The sequence below is a fragment of the Tenrec ecaudatus genome, chromosome 1, assembly GCF_050624435.1.
Source record: "Tenrec ecaudatus isolate mTenEca1 chromosome 1, mTenEca1.hap1, whole genome shotgun sequence".
Taxonomy (NCBI): Eukaryota; Metazoa; Chordata; class Mammalia; order Afrosoricida; family Tenrecidae; genus Tenrec; species Tenrec ecaudatus.
In genome coordinates this window covers 115,737,770-115,759,072 of record NC_134530.1, presented here as the reverse complement: position 1 = coordinate 115,759,072, position 21,303 = coordinate 115,737,770, and the positions used below count along the sequence as shown (strand labels likewise).

At 42.4% G+C, this 21,303-nt stretch overlaps 1 protein-coding gene across 1 annotated transcript; it reads left to right on the top strand.

Annotated features, from left to right (window-relative positions):
* Nucleotides 1-611: 611 nt before the first annotated feature.
* Nucleotides 612-15,628, top strand: CTBS (chitobiase). Its single transcript, XM_075557707.1, has 7 exons — nucleotides 612-859; nucleotides 4,366-4,504; nucleotides 5,241-5,449; nucleotides 8,147-8,318; nucleotides 10,497-10,594; nucleotides 10,950-11,111; nucleotides 13,219-15,628. The coding sequence occupies exons 1-7, from the start codon at nucleotides 704-706 to the stop codon at nucleotides 13,417-13,419; spliced, it is 1,137 nt and encodes a 378-aa protein (XP_075413822.1). The 5' UTR covers nucleotides 612-703; the 3' UTR covers nucleotides 13,420-15,628.
* The last annotated feature ends 5,675 nt before the right edge of the window (nucleotides 15,629-21,303 follow it).

Below are 21,303 nucleotides of genomic sequence, written 5' to 3'. Positions count from 1 at the left end.
GAATTCTGAAAGCACCATGGAGTGCCATTAGAACCAGCCAATCTGCCCTGGAGAAAGTTTATCTTAGATGTGAGGCCGGTGGGCCCTGGACCCTGGAGAGCCCCGTCCTTGGTAAAGAACGCTGTGCTTGGTAAAGCAAATGGGCAGTGAAACAGGGGAGGCCACTCAAGGAGATGGACTGGCACACGGCTGCCCCATGGAAGCACAGCACAGGATGGCACAGGCGTTCATGGTGCTGCGCGGAGGGTCGGTGTGAGTTGGCGCCAACCGAGGGCGTCTCCAGCAGCCACGCAGACGCACCCCAGACGGACGTTGGTGACCTCATTTGTAGGTAATATTTCCGAGGCTGAAACCTTTCCAAAAGCAAACAGCCTCATCTTCCTTCTGCAAAGCTGCGTGTGGGTTTTAACCGCTGACCTTGGAGTTAGCAGTCCAAGGCCGATCCAACAGCACCTCTGGGATGCCTTAAACATCTACTCTGCACTCCAAACTCCAGACTCGCTGTGGTGGAGGGGACACGGGACTTTCAGGACGCGCCTCTTCCTGCCTTTCTCCTTTACTTTACACTCTGAACCCAGCCCACTGCCCCCGCCTCCCCCGCCCCAGGCCGCGCCCCGGGGTGGCACCCCGCCCCGCCGCGGGAGCCAGCACGCCCTCCCGGCAGTCCGCCCGGGACCGCGACCCGCCGGCACGTCACGTCGCCATGGCCCGCCGGGCCCCACGCCTAGCAGCCCACCCGCGCCGCCCACTCCCGGGACTCGCTCTCCTGCTGCTGGCGCTGCCCCTCGCGGCCCGGGCCGACTGCCCGTGCGAGCACCCAGCGCTGTGCCGACCGATCCGCCGCCACCCAGACTATGAGGTGAGCCCCTTTGGACTTTGGTTGTTTCCTGCTGTGCGCTCCAGGACCCCAGGAGGACTGTAGTCAGGCGATGTGCTGCCCAGACCGGCTTTCATCCCGCCCGGAGGGAGTTTCTGTTTCATGGCTGCCTTCGCTTGAAAGAAGGAAATGGGCCCTCGGTGGTTGAGACACTCACAGGAACGCCCAAGAGACTGCAGAAAAGAGTAAAACCCCGATCTGATTTTCAAAGGCAGCCTCTGCCTTTCCTGGCGCTTCAGCAGTCTGAGCAACAAACACAGAGTGATGTAGGTGTTCCCTAAATTTAAAGTAGCACTGGAAGCCCTCAGTGGGCTATGCCAGGACATCTGGAAGGCAGTACTGGCCAACTCACTGGAGATCCATATTTGTACCCATTCCGAAGAAAGGAGACCCAAAAGAATCCACAAATCATAGACGATATCATTAATATCACATGCAAGTACATTTTGCAGATCCACCAACCACAGTTGGAGCGGTGCAGTGATTGACAGGGAGCCAGGAGAGGTTCCGGCCAGATCCAGAAGAGGACTTGGATCAAAGACTATCACTGGTGATGTAGCTAGACCTTAACTGAAAGCGGAGAATAGCAGGATGTTTGCTTGTGTTTTACTGACTTGACTATACAAAGGCATCCCACTGTGCGGCCGCAATAAAGCACGGACAAACTTGAGAAGGACGGAACTCCAGAAGAGTTCAGTGTGCTCACCAGGAGGCTGTCATGGATCACGAGGCAGTCCTTTGACCACAACACGGGAATACTGCATGCTTTAAAATCAGGAAAGGTGTGCATCGGATTGTATGCATACCGCATGCTTTAAAATCAGGAGCGGTGTGCATTGGATGGTATCCTTTCGTCCTACTTATTCGATCTGTCTGCTGAGCAACTGATCAGAGAAGCTGGAGTAGAGTAAGAAGAATTAGAGGAAGACTTATTAACAACCTGTGGTGTGCAGGTGACTCAACCTTGCTTGCTGAAAGTGAGGAGGACTTGAAGCACTTGCTGATGAAGTTCAAGATGACAGCCTTCAGCATGGATTGATACTCATTGTAAAGAAAACCCAAATCCCCACAACTGGACCAGTAGGTAGCATTATGATAAATGGAGAAAACATTGAAGTTGTCAAGGATTTAATCTTACTTGGATGCAATCAATTCTCATGGAAGCAGCAGAAATTACATATTGCCTTGGGTACATTTGCTGCGCAAGACCTTGAAAAGCAAGGATGTTCCATTGAGAGTTACGGTGCCCCTGACCCAGGGGTACTTTTAGTCACTCGTATGCACGTGAAAGTTGGACATAAAAGGAATGTGGAAGACCCAAGAGTAATTGATGCATTTGAATTAGTGTGCCAGGGGAGAATCTTGAAAGTACCATGATCTGCCAAAAGAACAAACAAATCTGTCTTGGAAGAAGTACAGCCAGAGTGCTAGTTAGAGGCAAGAATACTGAGACTTGGTCACACGTCCTGTGGGCAGACATGTCATCAGGAGAGACTAGTCCCTAGCGAAGGACCTCAGGCTTGGTAAAGTGAAAGGGCTGTGGGAAAAAGGAGGCTCTTCCACAAGGTGATGGACAGTGTCGGTAACCCGGACGCAAACACTAAAGCAATTGTGTGGCTGGTGCGGGACCAGGTAGTGGTTTGCTTTGCTGTACAAAGTGGCATCGCTGTGACTTGGAACTGACCCGACAGCATTTAACAGTAAAAATTAAAATAAAACAAAACGAAAACACAACCAAGCAAACAAAAAACCCCACTGCTATCAAGTCGAATTCTGACTCAGAGTGACCGTGTAAGCCTGAGCAGACCTGTCCCGCTGGGTTTCCAAGGCTGCAAGTCTTTGTTCCCCCAATAACACCCTGGCTCCCGGTTCCCATTTCTTGGATTCTGAGAGAATGAGGATTTACTTTGAGGGATTTTAGCAATCCCAAACAGTGTGTTAAAAGGTGGAATGTTTTTGTCTTCTTCTTTTTTTTTTTTTGCAGGTCAAAGGACATTGATTGTTTTAATCTAAATATATAACAGTAAATATAAAAGGATTGTTACAAAATCCCTCTGAGGCAAAATGATCAAGATGTGAGGCCATTCTTCCTCAACATTTTTTCTATGTTTTCTTTGCCTTTCCTTTCTTTACCAGCCTTTCTGCACCCAGACCAGCTACCTTCCGGTTGATACTGACTCATTGTCACCTTATAGGACAGGGTGCAACCCCCACTAGGATTTCCAAAAGTATAGTTTTTATGGAAACAGACTGCCACATCTTTTCTTTTGTTTATTGGCTGGTGCATTTAAACTATCGACCTTTCAGTTAGCTGCCAAGTGTTTAAACTTGACCTACCGGGTCTTGCTCTCTTTTCCTCAACATACCCAGGAAGGGAGATAAAAACAGGCCTTTCAATAAAAATTTCCTTGACTTGTCTAATCATTATAAAACCTTTTCACACTTTACCAAACACCTTTATGGAGTTAATATTAAGACTACAACCACCTGACTAGAGTTTGCAGAAGTTAGACAGTGTGAGGGAGATGGGAAAGGGTAGTCCAAAGAACTAATATTCTGTAGAGATAGGAATCGTTCCAAGTTCTTACTCTAGCAGATGATTAACTTTGAGCCGGGAGATTAAATATATATAAATCACAGGTTTGGTTGGTACAAAGGCTGTTTTGATGGTAACTATGAATAACATTGCTAAGGCAATGCGAATCCAGACCACTTCATCATGCTCACGTGGAGTCATTTGCGCAGAATAAGCAGAACAGAATAAGGGGATACTACTTGGTTTTGCATCAAGAAAGATCGTCTCCTTTCACTATACTTAATTCCATTTGTATTCTAAGCAAATAATCCAAGAAACAGGATTTATGAAAAAAATGAGGCATCAGGATTGGAGGAAACTATAATCTTAACTTTCACTATCCAGATGATACAAGGTTGCATGCTGAAAACAAGGAGCTTGAAGCCCTTATTGCGGGAGGAAGATAAAAGCTACAGCCTTCGATACGGATTACACCTCAAGGAAGATCCTCAGTAAGACGGGCTGAGGCAGTGATCACAGCTTGGGCTCAGGCATAGCGATGCTTGTAAAGACGACATTGTGCAGTGTTGGACATAGGGTTGCTATGGGCTCGGACCAAATCAATAGCACCTAAACAGCAACATGTGTAAACATGGGAGGTCCACTGGCACAGGGTGAAGTGCCGGCTGCTATCACGGAGGTTGACATATACCCTGCAGCTCTGTCTGTGGAAGAAAGACTGGGCGATCTACTTTCTTTAACATCATATCCAAGAGAGCCCTACGGAGCAGGTTCTTGGTGTGTCTTGTTCAAGGATGCACTCTCAGTGCCCACTAGTGTCTGTGATATGTGCGGTGTCTTAATGTCTTTCTGATGATCACCATACAATTCTTGGTTTAAGTGATAATTAAGCATTCACCTTTTGCTTAAAACCATACACTGGCTTATTGAACTATCACGGTTGTTCTGGCAGGTCTTTGTGTTTGATGTTGGTCAAAAAACTTGGAAATCTTACGATTGGTCACAGATTACAACCGTGGCGACTTTCGGAAAATATGACTCAGAACTTATGTGCTATGCTCATTCAAATGGAGCCAGGGTAGTGCTAAAAGGTAAGTGACAGTTTCCACTAGCTGTTTGTAAATGTGGTAAATTTACACCTCCTCCTCCTGGAGGAGCCTTGGTGATATAGTGGGATAAGCATAGGACTGCTAGCTGAAAGATCAGTAGCTCAAACTCACCAGCTGCTCCATGGGAAACAGTGGGGCCATCTGCTTCTAGAAGGCGTTCCAGCCTTGGAAACCCTAAGAGGCACTTCTGCGCTGTCCTATAGGGCTGCTGCGAGTCAGCATCGACACGATGGCCCTGGGCTGTAATGTCACCTATATGGTTTTCACTAGTGCTGACTTTGGGAAAAGTCTTTAAGTTTATCTGGCATGTTTTAGCACCTTAAAATTAGTCTTAGGTACTTTAAATTCATTTCATAGATATAATAATTTTATAAATAAAATATTTAAAGAGCTAGCTAAACCAATGGATGATTTTGAGCAAAATGTGAATGCCTAGTGACCATGATAATCCTTAGTTGTAGCACACATTCTGCTACTAATTTGTGAATGATTTTATTAGCTGATGCATACTGTCAGATTGGAGAGTCTGAGTAATACTTATCGACTATTTTGCTATATTATTTCTCCAGTAAGAAGTTAAATTGGCAGTTTAGTGTTTCAGTGTGATATTTTAAAGACATTCTGATCTCTTTGGAATAGATTTGTAAAGTGAATTCTTTTAGACTGTAAAATACATATTTGCACAGAAGATGTATTCCTACCCCTCTTCCCCCTCCAGGAGATGTGTCTGTCAAGGATATCACTAACCCTACTTTTAGAGCATCTTGGATAGCTCAACAACTTGACTTGGCCAAAAAGCAATATATGGATGGGATTAACATAGACATAGAGCAAGAAGTGAATTGCTCATCACCAGAATATGATGCTTTAACTGCTTTAGTCAAAGAGACCACAGATGCTTTCCACCGTGAAATCGAAGGATCGCAGGTAAAAAGTCAATCATGTCTTAGGAACCGCCATATTTTCTCTATCTAAAAGTAATGGAGTGGGTATGGGGTGGACATTCAGGATATATTTTCTAAATTGTTTTCTGGAACATTAGAGTCTTACTAGAGGGATTTTAAGGTGCTTTTAATAACGGGCTCAGACTTAAGAGCAATTGTGGAGATGGTGCAGGAGCAGGTGGTATTTCGTTCTGTTCCTCACCGGGTTGGCTTCTATGAGTTAGAACCAGCTCAGCCGCACCTAAGAACAACGAGAACTCTCTTTGCTCTAAGTTAATACCCGGCACTGGGATTGCCCCATCGCCTTGCCCTGCAGTCGCGCTAGAAGTTCAGTGAAGCCTGTGAGTGTTGGAACTCGGTGGCGCGACCTGGTTTCTCGGGTCTTGCAAGTTGTTCACCTTCGACGGTGCTGTCTTACCACTCTTATCTTGCTGCTTTCAGTGGAGAATATTGGAGTTTTACTGGCTATAGGCTTTTCAAGTTTTGCTGTATACATCGGCAGTGGGAGAGAAGGGATCAGGAGATCATACTAGGACCTCTGGCCTAAGAGGAAGGAAGTGTTTCCCTTATTTCATAGATGCGGAACTACTTGAAAAGCTCCCAAGGCCCAATAGGTTCAAAGGACAACTCTAGAGCACTTGCCAGAGTAATGGCAAAAGGCGGTGTACTGCCCATTGCCCAAACAAGCCCGGTTAGCACAGAGGATCACGCCACAGGCATCTTGGGAGGTCATGTGTGGATCCCAAAGGAGGCTGTAGCCCCAGATTAGACAGTCCCCGGTGTCTTAAATAACAGCATATATACTGGGCAGCCACGTTCAGATTTTATTATTTAGATGTTTGGGTGAGCCCATAGTCTTTATTTCCAAAAATATCATCAGTGATGCTGGCTACGAATGATTAGAATAAGTAATGAGCTCTCTTTACTTTGGCAGAGACCGGCTTTTTGGTGTTCCACACAATGCTCAAAACTTGCTGAGTGGCTTGAGTGATCTGTGAAATTAAGATAATCTACTTACGTGAAACATAGATAGATAGAACCAATGAACCTTCAGAAGCCTAAAAACCCTTCTAGACATTTCTGCTGGGTCCCCTGGGGTAGCCCTAAGTCAAAATCAACTGCATGGCACCTACCCAAACCAACAAAAATGCTTACTATAATCTGTTTCCCATTGTATAATAGGAGGCAGTCGTAAAATGGGATTCAATATGTAAAAATTTAATTTCATAGCTAATTTTTCTAGGCCATTGAGAAAACCTTTTATGTGGAAAGCAAAGCTTCCTTTAGGTTTTTTTTATCCTCAGAGAATTATTAGATAGAACTTTGAGAAGTTTCTGAAAGTAGTTACGCTGGAATTATAGAATTTTAACCTAAAGTAACTTGATTTTTGTAATCAATAATCAATAAGATTTTTTTCCAGAGTTTGTCATTAATCAATAAGATTTATGTAGTACATAATTCAGAAAAATATCAGCCTTTAATGAAGTTTTCAAATGTTTGTGCACATAATTCGTTGGGGCAGGGCATCCTGCTTGGCAATGAGGCCTAGCTCGTCATTTGAAAGGGAAGAACATCTATCATTCAAAGTTTTAAAAGTGATTCCATAAAATAAGATTACCAGATAAGTTATTGAATATTTTGAGTTGATGAATCTGTGTTGGTAGCCCCAAACCCAAACAGCTGTAACAGGAATGCTGGGTTAAACCCACCATGTCAATTAATCGTGAATCAGAGATTTCTAACTCTGAACAAGGTCAGTCAACGTGGGCCAACAGATGCCCTATATAATCTGTATACTATTTTTAAAGCTTTTGTTTGAATCATTTTTGGGCCACCTTCCTTTTCTGTTGCTCAGCAGACCCACTGTAGGCTCTGTCCCATGTCTCTTTCAATTACTGTATATACTCATGTTTAAGTTGAGTTTTTCAGCACATTTTAATGCAGTTTTTGTGGTAAAAATAGGTGCCTCGGCTGATATTCGGGTAGACTTATACTCAAGTATTTACAGTAGGTAAGTTGCAGCCTGATTTTTGAAGTCATTTGAGTTTTAAATCCCTCTTCTAGAGAGTTCCCTGGTCCTGGTCATTGTACGTCCCAAAATATGTCTTGGTCAACCCAATGTGGTTAAAAATATGTATTTCTTAGAACTGCTCTAGTTCTGCACATACTGAATTTAAGCTCATACTGTAAGCAATTTATTTTCCCTGGGGTAAAATGAAGCAGAAAATATATACAGGCAGTCCCAGATTATGAATGAGTTCCATTCCTAAGTCTGTTTTTAAGTAGAATTTGTATATAAATCAGAAAAGCTAAGTACAGTTTGCATTTATTGTCAGCAAGTTTAATGTTGGTCTTATTATATAGTAGCCTTTTTAATGCATAAGGTATTAAACATTTTCAGATACACTGAAACTTCTTTAACATAGTAATAATCATGTTTTGGCAAACACATGTCACAAAGTAATGCTTGTTTGTTACTATAAACCATTGCATGTACCTGGAATTTTTATTATAATAGACTTCACAGAAATTAAGTCATAACTACTGGTTATATGTGAGTTTCATGCATAATGATAACCTGATTGTTCCTGAAATCAAGAAAATGTCTGACATCGCCAGTTCTGGTGATGCTACGATATTCTTTGATGATGGTATTATTAAGTGGTGTGATTTTCTCCAGGTGACCTTTGATGTAGCCTGGTCTCCAAAGCGCATAGACAGAAGGTGCTATAATTATTCTGGAATTGCAGATGCTTGTGACTTTGTCTTTGTGATGTCATATGATGAACAAAGTCAGGTCTGGTCAGAATGCATTGCTGCTGCCAACGCTCCCTATAACCAGACATTATCTGGTAAGTCTCTACAAAATGATGACTTTTTAGGAATATTAATCCTACCACCTCAAACATTAATGTCGTTTTTAGTGACTCTAACTTACCCGTATACATTTCCATCCAAATGTAAACTCTTAGATTCTGGCCTCACTATGTTATGTCCTAAGTGTGTGTGTAGTATGGTTGTGTGTACACTATTTAAATGGGAAAAATGACGAATTTGTTCTGTTAAATTACTAATTAATTAATTAATGTAAGGTTCTCCCAACTGTGTTTCATGGAAGAGATGATAATTGGGTTCTATCAATGAAAAGTTCATTGTCAAATATATTTGGGAAGTAATGCTTACCCCGCTATTGTTAGGCGCCCTCTTGTTGTCGCTGACTCACAGTGACCCAATGTGCAACAGAACAAAACGCTACCTAGGCCTGCGCTGTGCTCACAATTGTTCTTTTTGGTCCACGGTTGCACCCGCGGTGTCAGGCCACCTTACTGAAGGTTTTCCTCCTTTTGCTGACCCTCAACTTTGCCAAACATGCTGTGTTTATCTAGGGACTGATCCCTTGTGATCGTGTCAAAAGTATACGAGATGAAGTCTTATTCTCATTTCTAAAGAGCATTCTGGCTGTACTTCCTGCATCTGTTTGTTCACATCTGTTTGTTCTTCTGACAGTCCATGTCGCTCTCTGTATTCTTCACCAACACCATCATTAAAAGGCAGCGATTCCCCTTCGGTCTTCCTTATTCATTGTCCAGCTTGCATGGGCAGCTGAAACAATTGAAAATACCTTGTCTCATGTCCTGCACACTTCACTTCTAAGAGTGACACTTTTAACATAATATTTTTATTGATATAGAATTCACCAGTCTTGCACTTCAATAGCTCCTACCACAAAGGGTTGCTCAATCACCACAATCAATTCCAGAACATTTTCTTCCTTCCTGCACCCACTCCACCCCATCCACACCCCAATAAGATATGAATCCAATTATTGTCCCTGTCGGTCCACCCGTCCAGGATTTCATATATTGGAAAATATATCAAAACACTCAGCAAGCAACAACAATAACAAAATAAAGCACAGAAAAACATCAATCCAAAAGAAAGCAGGAGATACAAAAAAGCAGAACATATTTAAGATAGGTCAGAAGGGAGAGCATGTGATAAGGTGTCCCGTTTTAACGTAACTGGTTCTGCAACACCACACCCTCCATTGCTTCCTGGTCTTTGACCAGAGGAGCTTCGCCGGAGGCTTAATCCATGTATATCTGAACTTTACGTTTTTAAAAATATGAAGCAACTTTAGGTCAAAGGGGAGATCAAATGACACTATTTCATTTCAGTATAACTATATCTGCCATAATCACTTTACAATGCTCTCGGTCTGATAGAAAGATGATTCCCGTCCCTCAGCTCTGGCCAGAGGGGATTCACCAGAGGCGTAATCCATGTGTGACCCCTGCAAACAGCCTTTGGGCGTCCACCGTCATCGGCAGCCTTCTTCCATCTGGGTATTCACAATTTAAGCTCTGATACCAGTCCCTCCTTTGGATTTGGACTTGATTGTTTACACTTGTTTACAATCCTTGGATCACACAGGCTGGTGTGCTTCTTCCGTGGGGACTCAGTTGACACTTCACTTAGATGGCTGCTTGTTTGAGGACAAGCCTTTAAAATTCCAGAAGCTATTCTTTTTGATAGCTGGACACCATCTACTTTCTTCACCACACTTTGCTACAGCCCCCATATCTCCAGTGATCTCATCCTTGGGCCATGTCACTGCCCCTGTACTTTACTAAACATGATGTCCTTCTCCACGGACTAGTCTCTCCTGACAACATGTCCAAAATGCATAAGAGGAAATAGTGCCACCCTCACCTCTAAGGCGCATTCTGGCCGTACTTCTTCCAAGACACATTGCCTTGTTCTTTTGGCGGCCCATGGTACTTTCAGTATTCTTCTCCGGCACCACAATGTGATTTAATTGATTCTGCTTCAGTCTTCCTTTTCAATGTTCAACTTTCAAGTGTATATGAGGCAACTGAATAGATCTTAGTAGAGGGACACTATATTAGTATTTTGGGTACGTTTCATCTGTTTTGAAAATTTAGATTCTAAATGCATGGACTACATTAATGCCTTATCAGGTATGGTAAGAGGAAAACAATCTGATGTTTCTACCTCTTTTTAATTAGGATATGATGACTACATCCAGATGGGTATTGACCCTAGGAAAATTGTAATGGGTGTTCCCTGGTATGGCTATGACTACCCGTGCCTGAGACTAGCTGAGGTAAGAGCAGGTCATGGGATACATAGTTTCTTCTCTTTCTATTATTACATATATTAAAGCTCATTTTATTTTATTAGAAAAATATAACCTTTATTTAGAATTCTGGAAATAACCTTGATACTAGAAAGTAAATCATTTATTTCTTATTTTTTCAGTCCCAAGAATGCTTCTGAATATTACATATTTTTATTTAATAATGGAATTTAAATTTTATTCGATATAGCTGGGCTATCTGTTCATAAGGGAGTTTATTTCTGGCAAATAGATTTTTATACTATTTTGTGGTGCCCGTCTTAAAATGTGCTGAGTTAATAATTAATGGTTGCTGCGTGATCGATCCCTTTGGTGTCTCTAGGATGATACATGTTTCATTGCCAAGGTCCCCTTCCGAGGGGCTCCTTGCAGTGACGCTGCGGGGCGCCAGGTACCCTACAAAGTGATCATGAAACAAGTGAACAGTTCTATTTCCGGAAGCCAGTGGAATGAAGATCAACAAGCTCCTTATTATAACTATAAAGTAAGTGAAAACAAGTTATGCCATGAATTCTATTCATTTTCTTAATTGGGCGTTTTCATAGTTTGATATTTGAATATAAGAACGTTCGCCCTACTTCCTTGAGTAAAGTTACCTTTGAATCTATGCGATCAGGAATTTTCATTCCTGGCAGGGCAATTCAAGTTATGATGCCAGTGGATCTGTGTGCTTGGACCACCTAGATGATGCTCCCAACACAAATATCCAAGCAAGATCTTCTTCATCCATTGGAGTTGTGTTATAATGGCTTTTGCCTTTCCAGAGAGCATTGGAACTAAGTGGGTTTTCTGCTCTTGAAACCTCCATTTCAGTGTAGCCTGAAGATTCTCGTGAGGTTTTTCCTTGGGGGGTACTGAGTGGGAGCATGTGAGATACCGCATCTCGGACTGTACAGGAGAGAAACAGCATCATTTCAAGATTATTTCATAATTCAAGCTTTGTGTTATTAAAAGGATGAATTATAACTAATGTTAAAAATTAGAGAGAGAAAAATATTAGAAAAGAAATTTGAAGAAATAGAGTAGTTGTTTGATAATCAGGAGTTGGTATACTAAAGAAGTCAAGAAGAGTTACAATTTTCCAGCATAATAAAGTATGTCAAAAATGAAAGTGCTATGGATTATGTTACTGTAGAAGGTACTCTGAAATGGTACACACTCTCTGTTGAAGGGGGTTATGTTCCTGACTAATCGATTAACAACCATGTATAAGATATGACTACAAGCACCACATTTAATAAATTATAATCAATACACACCTCTAAGCCTGAGCATCAGTTATATAGAAGACTTTAATCCAGAGCTTTCTAGACTTTAAGATCTGAAGTGCATGTCTTTTAGTTAAAACAGGGTATTGTAATCCTGTCTTTGTTAAACAGAATTCTATAAGTTCTGTTTATTTTAGTGAAAAAAAATTCTGTTAGTGTTTTACACACACACACTTGTTAAATGGGTGAATATATTTGGAAAACACTCTATGTTCCTCTTGGCAGCATAACATGTAAAGCAGAATATTTAAAGGATCAAAGAGGTTTGCCAGGAGTCCCGTTGGTGTGCCCTGAAAGGCTGCTAATGGAAGGTCAGCCATTGGAAACCAGCAGGCTCCCTGGGAGAGGGGCCCAGGGACCCGCTTCTACAAACGCTGCAACTTAGGGGACCCTATGGGCAGTTATCCTTGCTCCTACAGGGTTGCTGTCGTTAGAACTGATACACAACAATTTTATACTGCTCTTGATCGTGTTTAATTGTTTAACATAGAACTCAATTTCACAGTACTCTTCCAAACCTACATAAAGAGCCATGTTTCATTATATTAAGTTTGCAAAACAAACCAAACACAGAGCTTGCCATTGAGGGGTCCCAACTCATGGTGACCCCATCGGTTTCAGAGCAGAACTGTGTGCCCTTGGGTTTTCAGTGCGTTCACATGTATGGACCTCACACAAACTAGTGGCCTTAGAGTCGATTTCAACTCATCGTGACCCTACATGACAGGAGAACTGCCCCTGTGGGTTTTTGAGACTGTAACTCTTCACAGGAGTGCAAAGCCTCCTCTTTCTCCCTTGGGGTGGCTGGTGGTTTTGAACTGCTGTCCTTGCCATTGGCATCCCCAAACTTAACCACCACAGCAGCAGAGCTCCTGGTGTGGGCCCAGAGGTTTGCACTTTTTAAGCTCTGCAAGAGATTTAAATGTGCATCTTGGGTGATAAATTTGGATGAGACCCAGGAAGATACATTAGGGGATGAAGTATCATATATACTCGAGCATAAGCTGACCCGAGTATCAGTCGAGGCACTTAATTTTAGCACAAAAACTGCATTAAAATGTGCTGGAAAACTTATACACGAGTCTATACGGTACCTTAGAAAACCCATTTGTGTAATCTCTGGTGTTACTGAGTTCCACAAGCAATAATATTTAGAAATCATCAGAGACAGAACTATGAAGTAATAGAGGCCGCAAGGTGTTGTGCCTGAGTTTTCTTTTTTATCGTTTCATTCCATTTTTTTTTAATCATTGGGTTTTAGACACGTCTTTCCTTCTGACTGCACTGCTTACTTTGCACATGTGTTTCCGTCCTCTTGTCCAGGACTCTTCGGGCCGACCTCATCAGGTGTGGTACGACGACCCTCGGAGCATTTCTCTGAAAGCAGCCTATGTACACGGCCATGGCTTGCTGGGCATTGGCATGTGGAACGCCAACTGTCTGGACTACTCTGGAGATGCTGCAGCTAAACAGCAAACCAGAGAAATGTGGGAAGTCTTGAAACGAAAGCAGGGACAGGATTGAGCATATTTGTAGAAGCCTCATTTGTCAAACAATCGACATTAAGAAAAATGATCTTTGTAAACATATATCATTTCTTGAAGACCGAAGTAGATTACAGCATATGTATGTGGATATACTTTGGTTGTGTTGCTATATACTGTTTACTTAGTATATGCACAAAGGTAAAGAATAAAGAAATATTTTGATGGCTTGGATTTGAAAAATCCATACATATAAATAAATGTGCCAGTCACACAAGAGTAAGAGAACACGTCACCTTCCTCTGTTAAATACCCTTCCTTGATGTTTTAGCAGCATTTCTACTAGGGCTCTTCAGGGCTCCACACTGAATCAGCCCGGTTCAATCATGGCCCAAAAGTGACAGCAGAAGGGACCTGAATTGTAAGAACCTTTGTGAACTGGCGCGATAATCACAATGGGAAAACATTTGGCTCCCAGCCCCACCAGAAACGGAATCTCCATTTTAGGGCAGCGTCCAGGAGCCTACGGTGAGTGGAGACAGCAGCGCCCAGGTTAAAGCTGGTGGCTGACTGTGCCACTTGGAGTGCATGGGGTGCTACGCGGCACTGTTTAAATTAGTGCCTACTAATTTAAACAGTGCAAACCAACGCCAAACCAAAACCGGCTCACTGCCAACAAGTCCGTTCTGACTCATAGTGACCCGATAGGGAACAGTAGACCTGTGGGTATCTGAGACTGTAACTATTTTTTTTTCCTTTAAATAATTTTATTGGGGGCTCATACAACTCTTATCACCATCCACACATCAATTGAATCAGGCATGTTTGTACATATATTGCCCTCATTCTCTTCTAGACATTTACTTTCTATTGAGCTCTCGGTACCTGCTCTATTTTTCCCTCCCCCCCCTGCCCCACCCTCATAGCTCCCCTCTCTTTCCCCTCCTCCCCTCCTCCCCCTGCCGATAGATTGTAGAAACCCTCATCACTCTGCCTTGGAGAAGCTGGTGGTCTCAAACAGCTGACCTTGCAGTTAGCAATCCAATTAGTAACCAAGAATCCACCACGGCTCATGTACAATTTGAACCGGACATTGTTAGACGAGTTTCTCTTTAAAGCTAATACTTTAGCAGTTTACTGCTTACTCCACCCACTCCCAATAATTTAAAATGGAAAGCATGGAGCCCTGGTGGCGTGGTGGTTAGGTGTGAGTCTGCTAAGTTCACAGTCGTTTCGAAACCACCAGAAGCTCCACTTTGGAAAGTGGAGGTTTTCTATTTCTGTATAGACTTACAGTCTCTGAAAGCCACAGGGACAGTTCTACCTAGCATATAGGGTCACTATGTCAAATCGATTGCTGGCAGGGAGTTTGGAGTTTGATTTTCAGAGTTATCACCAGAGTGATAAAAACTTTTCTGCTACAATGCTCATCTTCTCTAGGCACCTGAACTAAATCCACTTCAACGTCTACCTGGTGAGTGAGGACAACCAGGAATATAAACGACGGAAATTGCTGATGAAATAAGATCGTTTAGTAACATTTTTAGTTAGTAGGCTAGAGATAACTAATATTTTCCAACTAAATTAAGTATTGATGGGCTTATATCTAGGGTGCTTCAAAAAATCATGGGAAAATGAAATTAAATTGAAAGCTTTGTGATGGCCCCTCTGTACCTGAGAATTGCACACCAGGTATAGCTTGTGTTCATCTTGGTCTTATGCACGGTTATTTGCTCTTCCAATTATTCAGGTCCCTTCATTAGTGGACCTCTATCGTTTATTTCTTGCTTGGTTTCTTTATGTGGTCTCTGCCCACTCCTTTTTCTACATCTGCATTTTACTTTTAATTATCTAAAGATATTGGTTGGTTTCTCAGCTAGTGGAAAACTACAAGAAAACTTGTGCAGATAAATTTCTAAATGTACAGAAATGTCAGTTCTCTTTCTCTGGGTGTTCAAGAACACGTTGCTGTCTTTCTATTGTTTCTGAAAACCAGCGTCGCTGTACTCTGAACTTTTATGAATTCTGTCTTCCTTGCCAATTTCCTCTCACCAAATAGAAATAAATGATGCTTTAAGCATCGATTATGAGGTTATATTTTCTATTTATAATGGCTTATGTAAAAGCAATGGTTTGCCATAGTGTATGCTAAATAACTGTTGTCTTTATATCCCTACAATGAGTTTAAATTCTAAGTCATCAGTTACCACACCCTGAATACATTAAATAGCAAGTTCAAAACCCTGTCTATAGATTTCCGAGTTTTTCTCCTTGAAATGCATTTTGGACTGCTAACTGTAAGACCATGAGTTCGAATTCCCTTGCCCCCCCCAGGAGAAAGATGAAGCTGTCTGCTTCCGTAAAGATTTGCAGCCTGAGAAAGCTCACACAGAGGGGAGATGAGATGGAATCAATTCAGTGGCAGTGGGCCGGAAACTTGTTAGAAATGAAGCGCCGCAGATTTCTCCCCAGATCTGAGAGAGGATCTGCATGTCACCAGGATTCCCACTTGATCATGCCTCTGGCGTCTAGAAGCATGGCCTGTGCTTCATGATCTAAATCTGTATACTTGCAGCAGGCTAGGTATTCTGCATTTTAGTTCTGAGTCTGAAAAGGTTGGCCTTTTGGGGGTAAATTATTCAGAATTCAATAAATGGTTATTACAGTGTTTACCAGATACTCTGGTTAAATGTAAGTCTCCAAACCTACCAGTTTGTCGCTATAAATTTAGTTTCCTTTTTCTTTATTTGTGATTGCTGTTTTGTAATAATCATTTCCATTTGGATTGAGATTCCTAGGTATGCTTGTAAAGTAAAATATGCAAACCTGGGAGAATGCAATGTGCAACCTCTCTGAAGAAAGAACACAAGAAAGCCTTAATTTTAGGTGCTGCCGTTGTTTTTAATGATTTCTTCTTTCCTCCTGACCAATATCCATAAGTGTACAAACGATCCCTTTTCAGCATTGACATCCTTTCCTTTGCTTACACGCACACTGAGCTTTCATTCATAAAACGAGCTATTTGCGGGAGCACGTTGTAATGTGAAAGGTGAAATTCATATTTCATTTGTTAAATGCCATTCTTTGCTCTCTTCCTTTTCTGTAGTTCAAGTTTCTCAGAACTGAGCCAGGACTTAGCCTCAAGCATGCTACTAGGAAACATTAACTAGGTAACCAATCAGTTCCCTACTGCCACACACAGCGATTTAAATTCAAATGAGCTAAAGCTTAAAACTCACTTCCTCAGGCAAAAGAGTGACATTTAAAGAGCTCCGTGTTTTATACGGCGAGTAGCTGCCATATAGGTCTGAGCATGAAAAGGCTATTTCTATCACTGCAGAAAGACCTCGTGGACCGTGCTGATTGCAGAAAGAAGCACTCCGCGCCACACAGCCAGTTCTCACGAAGAGATGACGTCGAACTGGTAACTTACTTTATATGGTGGAAAGAAACCAGCTTGGGGGTGAGTTTTAAAATTTTAATTTGAAATATTCGTATAAAATACCAAATAATAGTGGAATGCAGAAGTTGGAGCCCCAGAGAATATAGTTGTTAAGGAAGGTTTCGGAGTTCATCATCATGCAAAAAAAAAAAAATTGAATTGCTGATGTGCATTATCAAATGCTCAGAGACTGATGAAAAAGAGTGTCTCACTAGGTCAGATCTTAATGATTTTCCCTCATTTCCTCATGAACCGGCTTTGCGCAGTAACAACTAGTGACTCTTTCATGCATACTGATGTAAGTATAATGATTGTGTGTGTAAACATTGATGATATCATGAGGCAACATCATTAAGGTCTTGGGAGCCATTGAGTAGGTTCCAACTCATAGTGACCCCGCCCACCCCCACCCCCACCCCTACCCCGGGTCCGACAGAATGAAGTGCTGCTCAGTCGTGTGTTACACTCAGTTAGAGCTATGTGGAGGCCATTGTTGCAGTCACGGTGCTAATCCATTTGCCAAGAGTTGTTCTCTTTTTGACTGACACCTACCTGACCAAGCATGTAGAGCTTTCTCAGCGACTGGTGTTGACTGGTTCTATGCCTAAAGCACTATGCCTGAAGTCTTACCCTCTTGTTTCTCTGGAGCACTCTGGCTGGACTTCTTTCAAGACTTTTTTCCTTTGGTCGTTTGGCTGTCCATGGTACTTTCAATATTCGTCACCAACAATTATCTTTCTTTAGAGAGATGGGAAAATTAAGCACAACTTTATATGGAAAGGGAAGAGACTGGCCAGGCAAAAAGCACTCTTAATGAAGAAGAACAAAGAGAGAGGTCTTTCAATCCCCAGCCTATTCAACATGGAAGTCCACGGCAGACTCACGGTCGTGGGGAGCAGAACTGAGAACCTAGAAGTAAAGCCACACACTTACAGACAGAGAGTTTGTGACAAAGGCCGAGTCACATTAAACCCAGTTGCAAAAGAGTGAACTAGGACCCACATCCCACACCAGCTACAAAAATGAATGCAAGATGGATCAAAGAGCTAAATGTAAAACCTAAGGATCAACAGAAAATGGTGTCCTTAATGCAGAGTATAACTACCCAATCAATCGCAATGGAACTCAGTTGAAGATAAACTAGGTGACTGGGACCGCCTAGAAATTAGACATGTGCATCAAAAGATTTCACCAAGAGAGTGAGACAAGAACGCAGTGTGTGTGTGTGGGGGGGGGGGGCATGCTGACACTGTGAAGGAACTAATCTATAAAATCTATAGAAATCTTCAAAGAAATAAAACACTTTAAAAATAAAGCAAAACGAAGAATAAAAGTTACATAGCATATACCTGTTTTTACCATAGACAATTCTGGGCAAGCATAAACATAACCCAGTGGGAAACACCCAGTACATGTTTCTAAGGTTTCATACCCGATTGATGTAGTCATCGCATTCTAATAAAAAGGGCAAAAATCAGAATCATATTGCTAATCCTGCATATTTACCACGTTTCTCTTCAGTCCTTGGTGATCCAGACGTTGTATTACAGGTTACTTGTACTTTAGATTTTGCCCTTTTGAAGTGTACAGTATTTTGCATACGCCACCTCAGGAGGGTTTGATTCAGAAAACCCACTAAGTGGACTGGACTTTATCTTAAATAAGCCTGCTGCAAATATTGATACACTCCTTACGACTTAAAATTGAAACGTTCCAGAGCAAGAAGAAGACTTCTACCTCAAGGTGGATTTGGAAGTCATTGAACTTTGCTTCACACCTTTTGCTTATGAAGTAGTCTAGTAATAGGCAACTTACCACCACCATATATCGCTCCTTTTCATATGTCCTTAGTTTTTTGTGACAAGCCTTAGTTTGCAGTCATAGCTCCGCCTTAGCAAAGGAATGTTATTAAAATGTATGCCTTGAATCTAACCCTCATAGGTTTCTTAAATGCTTTTAAATAGATATAAATGAGCATTCAATGTATTTTAGTTTAAAAAGCTTTCCTATAGATGATTATTTACATTATTTCAATAGTATTTTAAATTCTATATTTTGGCAAGATTAATATTAGAATTACCGCAGGTCCCATGGAGGTTACTCATATTATCTCTCAAGAAGCGGATGCTGCTGCCACTAGAGTGGACCAGAGATTTATGTAAACCTTAGCTATATAAATGGATTTTGAGCCCACACTTAATCATAAGTCCTAATCTGAGAACAAGTAGGTTTTATGATGTGCTTCTGCTCCATACTTACTCTGATGAAGGGACCCCATTGAAGACTAGGGAGCTATAGCAAAGGGTGGGGAAGAAATCAGCTAATGCTAGGCTTTGAGAAAGAATAGCATCTGGGGTATTTTAAAGGCTTGTCGTAAAGTAAGCAGTCTTCTAAGTGAGGTGTCAGCTAAGTCCACATGGGAGAAAGCACACCAACCCGTGTGATTCAAAGTTGTAAACCACATAGATCCATGATCAGAGGAAGGAAGGATCCTAGAGCTTAAGTTTCGAGCACCCAATGTGCAGGGGACTCCCAATCCATCTGCAGAGTTCCCCAAATGGCTAAAGCTATCACTGAACACCCTCTGAACGTCAACCACGGATAAGAGTAATTTGCCACCACACAGGAAAGGGCATTACCACCACCCGTGCAAGGGCAGTCCATGGAGAGAACTGTCTGGGGGGGTTGCATAGACATGAACCTGACTGCCTGGGGGAGTCCCTTGGACCAAATCTTGTGAGCTCTGTCTACTACAACATACGTATGACAATCATGGTTCCATTCCTGCTCCAGTGAGCCCCAGCAGTAACTATGATGTGTGGATTTGCCTGTGTGACACTTTCCCTCGAAGCCTCGTGTCCTTTCCAAAGTCCCGCATACCAGCAAGCTCTGGGGTGCCATCATGACCCCGTGCTAGGGGGCTTCCTCATCTGGGTGTATGGTTTGGTCTTCCCCTTGGTCCATTTAAGACTATTATAAATGCTGTCTTCAACTTGTAAAAAGGGGGTGGGCAGAAAAATTCAGTGTCTTCATCGTCAGATGTCTGGTACAACCACCTGGCATGCACATTTGTAGAGGACAGGTATATTTTAGATAGAATACAAATACCAAACACAAAATAAAAACAAACAAATGCCAAATGCACTCCCCTAGAGGTAATTCTAAGTGATCGAGACTCGATCGGACAGAGTGGAACCCCCCACCCCTGTGGATTTCAAAGGCTGTAAATCTTTAAGGGAGCAGAACTTCTCCTCTATCGCCCTCCAAGAGGCTGGTCAATTTGTAATGCTGACCTGTGCTTAACAGCTGAACTCATAAGCCACTCTGCTATCAGAGCCCCGTCAAATATGAGCACAATGTCCTTTCATATGGCACTCCAGAAGTTGTCTCTGAAGAACCATGCGAGGCAGGAAAGAGCGTCCTCCTTTTGCCTCTGTGACTTTACACTGAAATTGGAGAATGCACACTCAGAGAGGCTGGCTCTATGATGAAGCATGTAATGGCATGCTAGCTCAGACACCAGAATGGAGGGGACGGACTTCCTTTGATGTGTGGAGTCTGACCAGATAGTCATGCACTCCACGCCGCGGCTGCGTCGGAGTTACCACTCTCTCCCCCCTTTCTCCTTTGTCCTGTGCATCCCAACCCACAGACCCCGCCTGTCCGAGGTAGAGCTCTTTGACCCCCTGTTTTCTGCACCCACAACCTGGGGAGGGACTATGTGGGCAGAGAAGTGATAGCTTTGTCAACTGGATAGGATGACTTATTCAGAGAGGAACTTGTCTGTGATGAAATTTTATTCCCACTGGTTACCATGTAAGAAATTAAAGCGTATGAAGATGCTACTGGGTAGATGAGATGATTCTCAGCCTTGCATGACTTATATTTTAATTTTTATATTGCTTCACTGCACACTATCAATTCAGTATCTTGTTTTACATGCTGTTCCTTTTTAATAATTGTGTTTAATGTAAGTGTGTTAGTCTGAGTATACTAGAGGAATGAATTCATTGACAGACTTATGTGTATAAGAGAGAGCTTTATATAAAGGGTAATTTTACATGAAGAAAACATCCCAGTCCAGTCCAGTCCAAGCCCATTAGTCTGTTATTAGCCCATATGTCTGATACCAATCTATAAAGTCCTCTTCAGACTCATGAAACACACACAATGACGCCGGATGCAGGATGATCACAGGCCAGTGGGTAGAAAGTCTTTGGGTCCAATGGTGTGGTAAGCATCTCAGCGCTGGCAGGGGTCTCCATGTGCCTTCTCCAGTTCCCAGGGCTGTATCAGGGTAGATCTATGTGGCTTCTCCTCAGGGATGTCTCACAGGGAGTCAGCAGAGAGTCTTGAAGGAAGTGAGTAGAGTGAGGAAGTGCCGCCTGCCTCTAAGGAGGAAAATACAGGAGTTCCCAGAACTCTCAGAAGGCCACACCCACAAAGAGGCCTCATTGGCTATGACATGATTGACACATTAGA

Coding starts and splice junctions, on each gene's coding strand:
- CTBS (XM_075557707.1), top strand. CDS start 704: ATGGCCCGCCGGGCCCCACGCCTAGCAGCCCACCCGCGCCGCCCACTC. Junction 860..4,365: donor GCCGCCACCCAGACTATGAG/GTGAGCCCCTTT, acceptor TTGTTCTGGCAG/GTCTTTGTGTTTGATGTTGG. Junction 11,112..13,218: donor CTCCTTATTATAACTATAAA/GTAAGTGAAAAC, acceptor CCTCTTGTCCAG/GACTCTTCGGGCCGACCTCA.